This window comes from Dendropsophus ebraccatus, chromosome 1 (genome assembly GCF_027789765.1).
Source record: "Dendropsophus ebraccatus isolate aDenEbr1 chromosome 1, aDenEbr1.pat, whole genome shotgun sequence".
In the NCBI taxonomy this organism is placed as follows: domain Eukaryota; kingdom Metazoa; phylum Chordata; class Amphibia; order Anura; family Hylidae; genus Dendropsophus; species Dendropsophus ebraccatus.
The window spans coordinates 208134132-208150885 of NC_091454.1; the positions used below are offsets into that span (position 1 = coordinate 208134132).

Sequence of the window (16754 nt, forward strand, 5' to 3'; positions counted from 1 at the left end):
TGCAATGGTGAATTGGGATGCGGGCGCACACGGATACGCCCGCATCTCAATTCAATAGAAATGAAGTTTAACCGGCCGGTACTGCAGTACCGGCTGGGTTAAGCTTCACTGACACCGGCTGTTCTGTTACATGGCCGGGTCACAGAACGGCCGGTGTCTTACGATGTGTGAACCCGGCCTAAAGTATCACTATTGTTTGTAAAAATCTTTGACATGTCATAGAGATATGTCAAAAGTTTTGATAAGTCCAGGTCTGAGTGCTGAAACCCATACCGATCGGACGAACGAGCGGGTGAAAGACCGCGCTGCAGTGCGTCCTCGCCCCGCTCTGTGTAAGTTCCATAGACTTAGATTATGAGTGGACTGTGCTGCAGCTGCGGTCCTCTCCCCGCTCGTTCTCTTGATCGGTATGGGTCTGAACACTCAGACCCGAACCAATCAAAACTTTTCTCTATGAAGTTTACAAACAAAAGTGACACTATAACAAAGGGCAACAGGTTATCAAAAGACAGCAGGCACAGCGGGATCGGTGAGTCTATAGCTCCCAAATGATACCTTTTAAGAAATGCTTGTACATTTGAAATATATTTCAATTAACCCAATGCATCCATATAGACCTAGTTTTCTTTTTGACTCCACCCCTTTAAGTGTTGTTCTTCTTACAGATGTGAATGCACACATTGGGCCTGCAGAGGGTCGGAAAAGATTTAGTGAAATATTTCGAGACCTGGATGCCCTGGAGATAGGCCTTGGGAATGAGTGAGTATAACCCCTATATTTGGGACCACTACATGGAAATTTGGTTATTGTTAAAGTTGTAGGAGTTACTGATGAAACGATCGTTTCATCAGTTGTTGATCGTTTGTTGGCTGAAATCAGGCGTAATTGATCGTAGTAACAATTATAATTACGATCCTAATGGTTTATCTGACTGATTTTTGAAGCCAAAGCCAGAAATGGATTTTAGAGGAGGAGAAATCCCAGTCTTTCCTTTATTACCTGTTCTCTGTTCATAGTCCGCTCCTGCCTTTGGCTTCAAAGATCTGTCAGATAAATCTCTCTGTGTAAACGCACCATAACTAATGACTATTGTTCTGTGTGTTATGGTGAACAATTTTTAGGTCATCCCCAAAAGCGCTCGTTTTTGTTCATTAATTGGCGAAAATAAAAAAAATCTCTTTATCTTAGGCTGGGTTTACCACTGCATTTTTTCTGTTTTTTTTTTTCTCATCTGTTTTATGCAAAAAACTGAAGGAAAACGGACGCATTTGGGTGTCTGTTTTTCTGTTGACTTCCATTATAAAAGAAATGATCAAAAATGGATGAAAACACGTTTAACCACTTTTTTGTGTATGCTAAAAAATGGTTGCCCTTTTTTTTATCCGTTCTTTGATCCTTTTTTTTTTTTTTTTTTTTTTTACAATGGAAGTCAATGGAAAAAGGGATCAAAACGGATGCCCACAAATGCATTTATTTTATCATCCGATTTTTTTGCATAAAACGGATGAAAACGGAATTGCAAAAGCGCAGTGTGACCCCAGCCTAATATGACCCTTACCTTCCGGCAGCTATGGGATGATCTGCAGTCAGCACGCTTCTATATACTTGTGACACCTACCAGGACCTTATTGAGTCACTCCCAGCCTGTCTAGTATACTGTGGCTACTCTTGATATTAGCTGGTAGTCATAATAATATGACTCAAACTGTATCAACTCAAATAGGTGGTAGCCACATTATAGTAGGGTCACAGAAGCATTTTTAAAGCAGATAAAATAAAGGGACTTTTTACAGTATGTAACCTATGTGGGAGATCTTTTTGAGAATGGAAGGGGTTCTCTGCCCTTAGGGTCCTATTACACGCGCCAACTACGGCCCGATCATTTTAGTAAACAAGCGCCGATCTGCTAGATCGGCACTTGTTTACTGGATTTATTAGGCGTCCTGATAATCGGGCATTAAGGGCTGCATGGGCATCGTTAGCGATGTCCATGCAGCCTTTGCCCAAACACCTGAGACCTTACCTCTCCCCGCTCCTGGTCTTCTCTCCTGTGCTCTGCAGTTTCCCAGTCCTGGCGGCTGCAGCATTTGAGCAGCTTGTCAGTCAAACACAGGCCGCGGCGCTGTGATTGGCTGAGCGGCCTGTCAAATGTCAGGTGTTTATCAGCTGTCGGCTGCGCATCGCTATTAAATGTAGTGATGCGCAATCGTCGCCCAACAATTTTAGGTCCAAACCTAAAACAACGATCAGCCGATGATTGTTGTCATTGGCTGATCGTTGTCTCTATCACACAGAATCGTCGGATTATCGTTCCTTGTAGTAGGGCCATTAGAGTAGTGAAACGTGTGGGATTTGATTCTTGGTGGCTAAAGAAGTTGGATGCAGCCCTAGAGAGTCCTGGAAAAAATAGATATAGCCATAGGTTTTCCAGGTAGCCTTAGGGCGGCATCCAACTTCTTCAGCCACCGGTAATAAAATGTTGCACGCTCGGGTACAGACGAATCCTAGCGTGCTCGAGGTTCGCTCATCTCTAGTGTAGGTAAGGAATTCAGGATCCAGGTGTGGGTGATTCGGGTGCTTTTCCAATACAAAAGAATAGCCTTCCATGCATAAAATTTTGGATGCAGATGGGGTTTTCCATACTTTGTTGGGATCACGTCTTTCACCAAACTATTTTGGATAATATAAGACAATTTAAGGGAATTAATGGAAAACATGAACAAGTGGGCCACCATTTTTATTTTATCTAGGAAATTAAGGTTGGGTATTGTCCCGTCCTATGGCCCATATAGATAACCCTGTGACTAATAATAAGGATTCTTCCGTCTAGGACTGTCGAAATGTTCCTAAATGACTCTGGATTACCAAACTCCGAGATGCAACAGGACGAAGAAGAACCACTGGTAAGACTGGTCTGTTTATTTGTGGGACAGACGGGCAGGGACAGACGTCTCCCCTTCATGTGGTGTTATTGTTGCCTTTATGGGACGTAGAGACATGGAGGACATGTTGTTACAGTACTCACTGTGCTGACGACAAGGAGGCCGACATTGAGAAAGCTCGACATCATCATCCTACCTACAAGAAGAGGTGGATGGCATTGTAGAGTTATCTGACACGGTTTTTCCATAGTATTATAATTGTTTGCGTCATAGGGAGGCCATGAGAATTACGGTGTGATACTATCATTAGGTGGCGGAGAGGGAAGTTGGCACATTCATAATATGTGCTGTTATTATTTAGTGTAATTGCATTAGCTGATTGGCACCAGTAATCTCAGGTATGGCTGTGTAACCAGCAAGATATGCGGGCAAAGCAAGGGCATTAGGGCAGTGGCCCAGGACGACGGTGCTCACAGCATTATGGTCAGTGAAAGAATTTCTTATCGTGGATGACAGAAAAACATTGGTTGTTTTTGTTTTTTTCTTAAGACTTTTTGTGTCTTTTTTTTTTACTTTTTTTTTTTAAATCTTGTATTTTACAGTCTACAGCTTATAGTTATCCTGAATAATAATATTTTTACTGTTTAATAGAGATGCTATTGAGATAGATAGATAGATAGATAGATAGATAGATAGATAGATAGATAGATAGTATGGTGTGTTAACACAGACAGATTTATCTGAAAGATTTGTGAAGCCAAAGCCAGGAACAGACTATAACCAGTGAACAGCTCATAAAGGAATGACTGACATTTTTCCTCTTTTGCAATCCATCCCTGGCTTTGCCTTCAAAAATCTGTCAGATAAATCTCTCTCTGTAAACGCACCCATAGATAGATAGATAAATAGATAGATAGATAGATAGATAGATAGATAGATAGATAGATAGATAAATAGATAGATAGATAGATAGATAGATAGATAGATAGATAGATAGATAGATAGGAGATAGATAGATAGATAGATAGATAGATACATACATAGATAGATAGGAGATAGATAGATAGATAGGAGATAGATAGATAGATAGATAGATAGATAGATAGATAGATAGATAGGAGATAGATAGATACATACATAGATAGATAGATAGATAGATAGATAGATAGATAGATAGATACATAGATAGATAGATAGATAGATAGATAGATAGATAGATAGATAGGAGATAGATAGATAGATAGGAGATAGATAGATAGATAGATAGATAGATAGATAGATAGATAGGAGATAGATAGATAGATGATGGATAGATAGATAGATAGATAGATAGATAGATAGATAGATAGATAGATAGGAGATAGATAGATAGATAGGAGATAGATAGATAGATAGATAGATAGATAGATAGATAGATAGATAGATGATGGATAGATAGATAGATAGATAGATAGATAGATAGATAGATAGGAGATAGATAGATAGATAGATAGATAGATAGATAGGAGATAGATAGATAGATAGATAGATAGATAGATAGGAGATAGATAGATAGATAGATAGATAGATAGATAGATAGATAGATAGGAGATAGATAGATAGATAGATAGGAGATAGATAGATAGATAGATAGATAGATAGATAGATAGATGATGGATAGATAGATAGATAGATAGATAGATAGATAGATAGATAGATAGAAGATAGATAGATAGATAGATAGATAGATAGATAGATAGATAGGAGATAGATAGATAGATAGATAGATAGATAGATAGATAGATGATAGATAGATAGATAGATAGGAGATAGATAGATAGATAGATAGGAGATAGATAGATAGATAGATAGATAGATAGATAGATAGATAGGAGATAGATAGATAGATAGATAATATACAGTCAATGTGCAAACTGGTGATCCAAAAAAAAATAATTGCATAGTAATCCAGACCCCTTGTTGGGAGGGGAGAATAACCTTTGACCTGCATGGTCAGCCATTACAGGGAAGCTGGGTAGTTTTTCTAGTCTGTCTGTATATTGATCCTATAAGCGAGGATCCAAGAGGCTTGTACTGATACATTAAGATGGAGTAAAGGTGGTCATACACCCTCACAGTTATTAGCTATACGTTCCTTTGGCCCTCAACTATCTCATCTGATTCCTCTGTACACATGTGGGGTTGGTTCGGCTGAGGGATTATGTTTACTGAAGGTACACTAAAGGCCCTATTATACAAAGTGATTATTGGGCGTAATTGGCTGATTATCGGCCATTGCTTCATGTATTAGGAGTGGCAGCGACAGACCGCCAATATCTTCTATGGGCTCCCCGGGCGAACAGAAGATCATCTGGGGAGCCCCTCCTGCACTTACCCAGAAGTAAGAGAGCGATTGCGATGCCCTGGCCCCTGGGGGCCACTTCCGCAGTGCTGGCGTTATGAGCGGGCAATGACCGGGGCAGCTGCAGGGGTTATACTTGTCACGGTATAGGCCTGAGGGCAGCACAGCTGTAGGGCCGGTCTGTGGAATCTGCGGGTGATGATGGGCATGCGATTCTTCGCTGCACTTAGTCAGGGCACCAGTTAGTGGACACCAATGCCAGGGTTCAGTAACAGCGGTTTTATTATAGATGAGGTAACTAGTAGCAACAGTCTCTCCGGATGCAACCGGGTATATAGTAGGCTTTGACAAATAAGGCAGGAGTGGTGCTGCATAGGCTGTGAGAATACGTGCCGGATGATGGGAGTAGGAGTATGAGAGAAATAGCGGTGCTGGGTGGATTAGCTTGAGAATAATACTTGCTGTGAATCCTTGCAGCGATGAGGAGAGATAACGGAATGACACCCAGATGAGAGAGAAGACTCCGGACACTTGAGCAGGCAGATACAGCCGAAGACTGGAATACAGCAGAGCACCTGATCCACACTTCTAGTGGTGAAGTGGGAGCTGCAGAGAAGAAGCCCAACTCCTCTGAGGCAGGAGAGGGACGACACACATCCTCCTTGCTTGGAAGCAGGGGGAAGACTCACTTGTTAGGAGGAAGTGGGAGGTCACATGGTTGCTCCTGGCCAGAGCTAGTCGGCCATTGGAGGAACCATGGTTACAGGTCACGTGATCAACAGCCTTGCATACCACTGTACAATGCAATAATACACAGGAATACATGAGAATACACATGAGAATGCACATTACCAGAGAATACTAGGGGAAAACCAGCAGCAGTTGCAGTGCAAACACTTACCAGAACAGGCATTGACATAGCAATAGAAATGAGCATAATAGGAGTAGTAGTCAGCATGTTCTGGGACACTGCACGATGACCTGACAGGTCGGCACTCGCTTACTCCCGCTGATCGGCCTGTGTAATAGGGCCTATACCAGAGTCCTCTGGTGGTGGCTTATCTTCCCAAGAACAAAAGAATCAGACAGCTATAATGCCTTCTTTCTCTTCCATGTCATTGGGTCTCCCTGGTATACCTTGGACAGTTGGCCAGTCCCCATGAAACCATAAGGTCTTCAAAGGGTGTATTGCGTACCAGTCTGCACAGGTTTGCTGGCACCAGATTTGTACAGAGTGCCATAGAGTCTTTGCACAGACTGGTATGGACCCCATTTACTTATATGGTCCGGACATGACTATTGTTTGGGTGATTTCCTGCAAATATGCCAGTTTTCACTCAGCAAACCAGACTTATGTACGAGTTAAACTTTTACTAGTGCAGGAAATGGTCCAAACATAATCACTAGCTGACTACATGACTAGCCATAGCTGTAAATGGGGGCCATGCCAGTCTGTGCAAATACCTCTGCACCCAATTGTGACAGGGTTCCGACGTATCTGTGCCTCAGAAGGCACGAATCTTGTGCTATATACTGAGGTTTGGGATGTTGTGTAGCTTAGATTTTGCACGGTGTCACTATCTTATGGTTGCCTGGTGTGAATGGTCTGTGGTATGGTCAGTTGTCAGAGCTGACACATGGGATATTCTTATCTGCAGCTCTTAGACTGATAGATGAAATGTTAATATGAGATAAGTGTAAGCTAAAAGGACGTCAGCATGCCCCTCCAAATACAGTATAAGCTTTCAGTGCACGTATTCAAGGGGCACTCAGCGAAAATCTTTTTCTTTCAAATCAACTGGTGTCAGAAAGTTATATAGATTTGTAATTTGCTTCTATTTAACAATCTTAAGTCTTCCAGTACTTATCAGCTGCTTGATGTCCTGCAGGAAGTGGTGTATTCTTTCCAGTCTGACACAGTGCTCTCTTCTACCACCTCTGTCCATGTCAGGAGCTGTCCAGAGCAGGAGAGGTTTTCTGGTTCAATGTTTTTATTAGGTTTTTTAAGAACAAATTACAAAAGAGAAAATCTATAAGCGCTGACTTTAGTGCCAACAGTATAGTTAACGTTTAGAAACAACAGGAATAACATTCGGTATATTAGGATGTGCTACTGCTCTGGACAGTTCCTGACATCGATAGAGGTGGCAGCAGAGAGCATTGTGTCAGACTGGAAAGAATACATCACGTCCCGCAGGACATACAGCAGCTGATAGGTACTGGAAGATTTGAGATTTTTAAATAGAAGTAAATTACATATCTATACAAGTTTCTGAAACCAGTTGATTTGAAAGAAAAATAATTTTTCCGGAGTACCCCTTTAAGGCCTGTCTTTATTTAGAAAAGATGATTTATGCCCGGATACATTTTACATGTGACAATATTGGGACCGCAGAATAAGTTCTTAGGTAGGGTCTAGTCCCAGAGTATGATACTTGGATTAAAGCCTTGGCCTAACCATTATCCAATGTTGTATGTATTCATAACACAGACACAATAAAGATCTATTCTAGACTTCTCCTCTTGTTACATAATCACATATTATCTATGTTCATGTACACAATGTGGTTTTTATGGCCATTATATAGTGGTAGGAGGAAGGAGAGTGACACTTTGTAGTGGAGATAGGATCATTGCTAATGTCATTGCCTTTGTATAGTCTATACCAGTCATGTCAAACTCTGGCCCGCGGGCCAACTCTGGCTCGTGGTGCCATTATTTTTGGCCCACCCTGCTTTTCCATTGCTGTGTTAAATTTGTCCCACCTGATGTTGCAGCAGATTATAATATGGGTGGTCCGTAGAGCTGCTTGGACCACCCATATTGTAATCTCGTAGGCCGCAGACAGTTTTTAGACCGTGGCCTAGAAGTATCTCAGCAGTGCCCCAACGCTGGCAATGTGGTGAAGTCGTCGCGTGCATCCTCCGACGGGCACCTCCTGCAGCCTCTGGAGCCGCAGGAAGGGTGAGTCCAAGCTAAGGGGGCAGTCATGAACAAGTAGGGGCTGGCTTCTATTTTAGAGACTATTCTTAAGGACTGGCTTCTACATAAGAGACTATTGGAGAGGGCTGACTACTATAAAAAAAACTACTGGGGAGGGCTGGCTAGTATATAAGAGACTATAGGGGAGGGCTGGCTACTATATAAGAGACTATAGGGGAGGGCTGGCTTCTACATAAGAGACTGTTGGGGAGGGCTGGCTTCTATTTTAGAGACTATTCTTAAGGACTGGTTTCTACATAAGAGACTGTTGGGGAGGGCTGGCTACTATATAAGACTATTGGAGAGGACTGACTACTATAAAAAAAAACTATTGGGGTGGGCTGACTAGTATATAAGAAACTATTGGGGAGGGCTGGCTACTATATAAGAGACTATTTTTAGGGCTGGCTACTATATAAGACACTATTGGGAGGGCTGGCTACTATATAAGACACTATTGGGAGGGCTGGCTACTATATAGGACACTGTTTGGAGGGCTGGCTACTATATAAGACACTATTGGGAGGGCTGGCTACTATATAAGACACTATTGGGAGGGCTGGCTACTATATAAGACACTGTTGGGAGGCTGGTTACTATATGGGACACTATTGGGAGGGCTGGCTACTATATAAGACACTATTGGGAGGACTGGCTACTGTATAAGACACTATTGGGGAGCAGGTTACTATATTGGACACTATTGGGAGGGCTGGCTACTATGTAGGTCTCTAATAGTAGGCCTGGCTAGTATGCGGGGCACTATTTGGGGTGGCTACTACATGGGGAACAACTATGGGATTACCTACTGCTTGAGGGATATAATGGGTAACTTTTATGTCAGGAAAATTACTTTAGGATAGGCAGTGCCAGGAATGCCGCACGCTGCTCTGACAGTGCCAGAAACGCTGCATGCTATCTTTATTAAATATCATGGTTGGCCCGCGACTTTGTCCAATTTTTTAATTTTGGCCCTCTGTGTATTTGAGTTTGACACCCCTGGTCTATACTGTATGTTAGTGTTTATTCATAGGTAATCTTTACGTTTACTTTTACCTAAAATTACAAAACTTTCCAGAAGTTGATTGGTGTCCCTGCTCTGCCAATCTGTGATACTTCGAGGATCTTCCCAGGTCCTGACTGTCCTGGCCAATGTGATATTGGAAGGTTTTTTGGTGGGTCTGCCTGTATCCAGAGGGTAAAGTGCCCATAGGTATACCTACTTCATAGCCATTGTGGGTTAGTTGTTGTTGTGCAACATCCGTTGTTGTTGGACATCCACATAACACCACAGTGTTGCCTTTAAGGCTGTAATGAGCCTCTGCACCTGTCAAGTCCACGTGCCGAGTATTGCTCCACTATTTGAACCACCACAGGTCATGTCTGACCTGTACTGGTTCAAGGGTTTGTTGGCAAGAGAAGAGAGGGGGAGCTATACAAGGACTCTCTTGCAACACTGAACTCTTAGGCTACATTCACACGTCTCATGAAATTGTCTGTGGGTGCAGATCCTCGACCACAGACAATTTTATGAACCATTCAAATCAATTAATTCATTTATTTACACAATCAAAAAAAATTAGACATGTCCTAGTGCGGAGGAGGATCGTGGCATGGATCCCCCAATAGAAGTGCAGAAATGACAGGAGCGCATAATCAGACATCTAGTCACCTACTCCCCCCGTGCCGGCCTGCTTACACATATTCATCAGAAGCGGCGTGGACCTTTGTTGCCTTCTTCACACTAGGAGTTATTTAGCCTTAGAAAAATAATGGCTTATTCTCAGGACTTGGATTCTCATGGAGATATTGCTCCCACTATAGGTGGGTGAACCTAACTTATTGTAGGCAATGGTGTTTTTCCAATCTGACAAAGCCACCTTCTGATTTGTCCTAGAAGTTGATTCTCTCACTAAAGGGACTGTGGTGCTTCACGGTTTTGGTAATGGTGGAAAATTCAGCAGCTTCGCTGTGCCATCGCTACGTAAATAGCCCACTTATGGCCAATAGATTGTGGGCACTCTACGAAGCTCCACCCCTTCTTCTTTCTGGAAATCTTTTGACAAGAAAGTTAAAATAAAAGTGGAGTTCCCCTTTAAGTGTTAGTATATTGTGAAACTAAGTAAGATAAAGGTCACAAATAAATATAGCATTATATCTAGCTCCGAAACACTGGATCTAGGGTCCAACTTTGGAAACCACTGAAGAACTGGCCGTAAAGGAGATCTTTGATGAATATTTCACTCTTGATCAATATATAAATAGGTCCATAGACATTTTCTGCACAAGGACCCAATGTTGTCCACATCAGCCTGTGGCATGTTGTACAGATTTGTGTATGCAAGTATGTCCATACAGGAGGGTGCACTGTGCATATATAGCTATATATCTATGGGGGGTCCATAGACTGTGCAGATGCAGTGGCGTACATAATCTTATGGCAACATTTAAAAAGAACTTCTGGTATTTGTCTTCTCTTCAGCCCCATATGTGGTACCCACGGGGAGGATGAGCGTTATGCTGCGGGCTAAGCCGGGAGTCGTAATGTTGTGTCATGTGGCAGGGTGATGAAACTAACCAGGTGGTTCCTCGTGAGTCCAGCAATGCTTTGTCATTGTAGTTGCTTCAGTGATGCAAAGGACAAATAAGACTTCTGGACACTACAGTTGGGTGAAACAACTTTAACACTTTACTCAAAGTCTATGTGCAACAATTCTGGTAATGACTTCTTATACAGCCCGGGATGTAAAGTTATAAGACTTGAAGTGGATAGTAGATTTACCGACTGCAGTGTAATTTAGTGAAGAAGACTTTACCGTATAATACCATACTACACACCCACTGGGTCACATGCAGGACAAAGCGTTTTGTCATATAAGGCATGCTGCACTCCTATTCCAGCTGTAAACCCATGAAGAGTTCAGTGTTGCAAGAGAGTCCTTGTACACTTTTCCCCTCTCTTGTATTGTCAGTTTTCTCTGTCTGGATTAAAAACAGGTTCTTGAAAGTAGGATAGTCCTTTCAGTGAAGACTAAAGGAAGCCTTGGGTGAAACCTCCTAAACTCCGCACAATTCTGTGATCACCATGTATATAACCCAGATTAGTCAGGCAAAGTACCTAGAGCAAGGTGTTTGGGAACGTTGCAGCATACAAGTCTTTAGTTGCTTGGCTGAAGTAGATGTTACAGGAAACGGTCTATGCCTCAGGCTTTGTGCAGGGCCCAGAAAACAGGAGGAGACAAAGGTAGATGTTCTCAAACCAGGACTAAAGTCAGCACTCTGGGAAAAAAAGGGGTTAGACCTAGATTTGCAGGGATTGGTTCTAACTGGAGGTCTAACCCATGAGATTCCTTCCTCAGGCCACATTCCAGGTTGAAGCTGTCTGTGGAAAGGTCATGTGACCAAACTCCTTACTTTATAGACATGTAATCACTTAGTGTGGCTAATGCAAAGCAGTTTTATAGGAGAAGTCTGGCAAAATTAAAAACTACGGAGCAGGCAGGGGGTGGGGTGGGGGTGGGGGGTCACATAATAAAGAAAGTATACTTACCAGTCCCCATGCCCCCCGCAGTGCTTCGTCAACAGACTCCTGGACCCCTGCCCAGGGTGGAAAATAGCCTGCTCAGCCAGTCAGTGACTGCAGAGGCGTCCTGCCTAGTCACTGACTAACTGAGTGAGGCATCTATCAGCTGGGTCGTGATGGTGCATGGTACGTGGAGCTGTGGAGCATGAGACCGGTAAGTATACTTTCTTTATTATATTCCCTTCACCCCCTGCCTGTACTGAATTTTTTTTCATCGCCTAACTTCTCCTTCAACAATTGCAAGTTCATAATAATACAGTGGATGCCATTGTATGTTCATGTATTGCTTTATAGGAAACCATCTCAATACATTACATTACAAACGTGTGTTCATCATAGAGCTAAACTGGATGCTAGCTGAATGTTAGTACCTTGGGATTGTTCAGTCACTACTACGAACTGAATATTATTCTGTAACCAGGTGTGGTCATAGCTGTGATAATATATACCACAGGCCTATGCAACTTCCTCTTTCCGCTGGCCCCACTTTGATCTGATCTGATTCAGGCCTAAGTGATACTGACTGTGTGACCCAGCATTATCTTTATAGAAACGCATGATAGAGGACTGTGAGTGTAGACCAGGGGTAGGGAGCCTTTGCCCTCCAGCTGTTGCAAAACTACAACTCCCATCATACTTGGCAGGCATGATGGGAGTTGTAGTTTTGCAACAACTGGAGAGCCAAGGTTGCCTACCCCTGGTGTAGACTGAAAACAATACAATAAGGCATTCCTACTAATACAGTACACATTATTTTAGTAGAACCAGAGGGACTAATACTATAACATAGTCCTATAGGAACTTATGTAAATGTTACACATACCCGTTCCTTTTCCTTGAAAACTAACAAAAAAATTGGAACACTTCCAGAGTTTCAAAAATAAAGACATTTCTTCCAGATTAACCCAGGTTATTTGGTAGCTGAGTATTGGAACCATATACCAACTGTTGTTGGTTGTATTGGCTTTTTTTTGGCATACATTGTCTGTGCATGCAGGGGCAAGTATACAAACACTAATGTGTGCCCAGATCTGGGTTACTATCATTGACCCCCAATGTCATCATGCCCACACCAAGGTAAAAGAAACGGCACAGTGGATGGAACGTTAAAGATGGTAATGGGGCTAACATGTTAAAGGGGCTCATAGGCCATTGTAGGGAACATTGTAGGCATTGATGTTATAGGGCACTAGGGCTGTTGTTAGGATATATCTTGAAAAGTACTATAGAACCACTTAGTCACTGACATCCAATTTAGGCCATACTGTATATGCAGACAGACCATGCCACTGTTGTGGAACCCTTGGAGAGAGGCCTGGCCCTGGTTGGTGCCATCTTCTTTGCCACTGCATGGTGGGAACTTGCCCAGGTCACCAGAGAAGCTAAGTTATTAGCAAATTGGTCAAACGGTCATGGAAAACAACAGATTTTTTTTGTCCTGGATTGCAGAACTGAGCGTGGTCAGAGTGGACCCAGAGTAGAGGCTTTTAGACATCCAAAGCAGATAAGAATGAGAGGAAAAAAACCAGGGAAAGGGTGCAAGATAGGTTATACGTGTATATTAGACATAGGGTGGTATTGAGAAGGGGGATTATTTAGAATATTGTTTTTGTTAACCAGATAACCCCTTTAATATGTCTGCTTTATTCTCTCATAGATAAGCACTCCTGTGGAGATAAGCCGTACAACCAATGAGCGGGATGGGACACCCTCATCTAGTAAGTACTATCTTTCCCTGATATTCCTTGATATGTAAATTCCCATGTAGGTCATCATCCACTTCATTTCATATTCTATGTCTACTCTAACCCCATATATCATCACAGGAATATGGACCCAGTTAAACTTTTTGTAATGCCCCATAGAGCAATCCTGCCAATAGCTCTTCTCTTCGAAAGCTATGGCTTGACAACCTCAGAGGACCATGAACCTGACTGGATGATGTCTCAGTGGTTAACATTAACCTGGGATGACATCTGCAGAGTTTATACGCTCTTCTGCTTTTATAGGTTTTCTCCAGAAACGCTGCTCTCCTTTATAGAAAAGATCTACTGATAGGGTGGACTGTTTCCTATGAAACTGACCCTGATGTACTGTACATGTGTGTATATGCGTAAAATGTGTCGTCACTATATAAAAAACTGGAAGCTGTGGACAGATTTGTTTTATTGCGTTGAAGTTCAAAAGAGAGATCTTGATTTAGTTTCTAGGTGACTTTTAGAGAAAGAATTACTCACCAGAGTTGGAGAGGATGCCCTGGTGGGTTTAGGCTTACAACGGACCTAAATCAATATCAACCATATCACTTCATCAAACCCAGTCCATATCTAAGGATCCTATTAGACGAAGTGATTTTTAACAATGAACGATCGCAAACGAGATTGTTAACCTTAAATCATTCACCATGATCGTTGCCCGCATAACCTGAAACAATTTGGACGATGTAATAGAGACAACAATCAGCCGATGAAACGATCATCGGCTGATCGTTTCTTTAGGTCCAGACCAAAAATTATGGGTCGCCGCATTGCTATGTGTAATACTTATGCATGGCTGATGGCTAATGATTGAATTACCTGTTCATACATTACCTCTCCACACTCCCGTTCTCCTCCTGCCATCTGTTTGCTTTCTGGCACAGGGCACTGCAGTTTTTTTGAGCTGACAGGCCGCTTAGCCTCAGCCAATCACTGTCCGGGACCGCCATAACAAGGGAAGCAAGCAGAAGGCAGGAGGAGACCGGGAGTGCGGAGAGGTAATGTATGAGCAGATTAGGGCAAGGGCTGTATGGACATGCCTAACAATGTCCCTGCAGCCCTTGCCAAACAATAATCGAGCCATGTAATAGACGAGCTCCGATCTAGAGCTGAATTAGAGCCTAATTGATTATGTGAAATCTATTTTGATTGAATTAACTGTTTGGACTTTGCCATGTGATTAGCATTACCAGACTTCATTCCTGCTGTTTTCTTGTCGTTACTGACCTGATGAAGCCTGGTAATACTTATCACATGGCAAAGCCAAGACAATTAATTTAATCAAATCTGCAGAGCCCACATAATCAATTAGGCTCTAATTATGTGAATAAAGAAATGCAACAAAACTGCAGATATGTGAACACAGCCAAACACAACTGACAGTTCAGCCAGTAACCGGCCCACGTAAAAGTTCCTTAAGACCAAGACCTAAAGTGATCTGGTTAGAGCAGTGTAAAATTCAAGTTAGGGTCCTATTACACAGGCCAAATTAGAACGATATAGCTCTGTGTAATAAAGACAACAAAGAGCTGATTGGCACCTGATCGTTGTCTTTTGGCAAATTAAAAAACACTGGCCACCGACCACTCATCACTACATGTAATAGGCAGGTTCTTGTGATAATCTGTCCTTGCGGGAATTCTGCAGAGGTCACATAACACATCATTGGAACTGAGAAACATCCAAGAGCAGTGGAAACTAGGAGTGGTCAGCACCAGCGGGTGATCAGGGCTGGTGAGTATAGTTTTTTTTCCTGCTTAAGTTTTACACCTGTTTTTCATTCTTTTTGCAGATGAAGCTGATGAAATTCTCATACGTAATGAGGGAGGAGTGGAATGTGCCCTCAACTACGCCAAACGTTGGTGTAAATATGTGCGGGAGGTGCTGGGGTACATTGAGAAGAAGCTCACTTATGGTATGTACAGTATACATAACTCAAATACATCTTTAATTGTAGTTTTCAGTAAACCAAAAATCTGGCAATCATCATACTGGATTATCACATATTTTAATCCAGAATTATGATTCTGTATGCTTGTTAAAGGATAAGTCCGGCAAAATTTTTTATTAAAGTATTGTATTGCCCCCCAAAAGTTATACAAGTCCCCAATATACACTTATTATGGGAAATATAATAAGTGCTTTTTCCCCTGCACTTACTACTGCCACAAGGCTTCCCTTCCTGGATTAAATAGTGATGTCACTTCCTGGATAAAATGATGATGTTACGACCCGACTCCCAGAGCTGTGCGGGCTGTGGCTGCTGGAGAGGATTATGGCAGAGGGATGCTTAGTGTCCCTCCAGTGCCCTGTGTCCCTAAGTGTCCCTCTGCCATCATCCTCTCCAGCAGCCACAGCCAGCACAGCTCTGGGAGTCAGGTCGTGACATCACCATTTTATCCAGGAAGTGATATCACCAACATGTTTCGCTAGTCTTTTTCAAGGAGTGTTTTTTTTTTTTTAATAAATAGCTTGGGCTGCCCAGAAAGTAATAAACAACACATACTCACCTACCCTGCTCCCTCAGGGGTCTCCATGTGACATTTTCAGGTCCCCGCTGAACTGCTACCTCTGTGATTTTGTCTTGGCAGTGACAGCCTGCTTTGCGACCCACCATCTGTGGCGCTGTCCCGTTTCAGCCAGAGATTGGCAGAGGGGGCTGATACTGCCCCTTTAAAGGGAATGTGTCAACAGAAAATGACCTACTGTTTAAACAATGTTTTTATTTAAAAAAAAAAAATGTAAGAATTTTTGGTGATTTTTTTTTTAATTTTCAGTTTTTCTGGTGATAAGAGGAGGCTGTCGTAAAGTGATCTGTACAGCATTGCAGCGACATGTGACACCAGTAGATAGAGGAGAAGATAGCAGCTCCCTGTGGAATGACCTTCTTAAAGCGACTCTGTACCCACAATCTGACCCCCCCTCCCCCAAACCACTTTGTACAGTCAGATAGCTGCTTTTAATCCAAGATCTGTCCTGGGGTCCGTTTGGCAGGTGTTGCATTTACTGTCCTAAAAACAACTTTTAAACTTGCAGCCCAGTGCCCAACAGGCGTGGCTTAGAATATTTGTGCCCTAACTTTGCACCACCCCTCCGTCCCTCCTCCCCACCCTCTTCATCATAAGGAATGCCCCTAGAACATTTTCTTCATGATGAACATTGCACAGGTGCCTTAACGATCCAGCCCATGTGCCGGGCTGACACAGGTG

At 42.6% G+C, this 16754-nt stretch overlaps 1 protein-coding gene across 7 annotated transcripts in view; it reads left to right on the plus strand.

Annotated features, from left to right (window-relative positions):
- The window catches only part of GMIP (GEM interacting protein), a 50149-nt gene that overhangs the window by 10915 nt on the left and 22480 nt on the right, over nt 1–16754 (plus strand). For 6 of the 7 annotated variants that reach the window (XM_069946002.1, XM_069946013.1, XM_069946022.1 and 3 more), the window contains 4 exons: nt 666–759; nt 2831–2903; nt 13446–13506; nt 15338–15460. In XM_069946002.1, coding sequence (XP_069802103.1) covers nt 666–759; nt 2831–2903; nt 13446–13506; nt 15338–15460 — 351 coding nt within the window. Of the gene's footprint in view, nt 1–333; nt 530–665; nt 760–2830; nt 2904–13445; nt 13507–15337; nt 15461–16754 lie in introns of those variants that run through there. The other variant, XM_069946009.1, reaches the window with a different exon arrangement.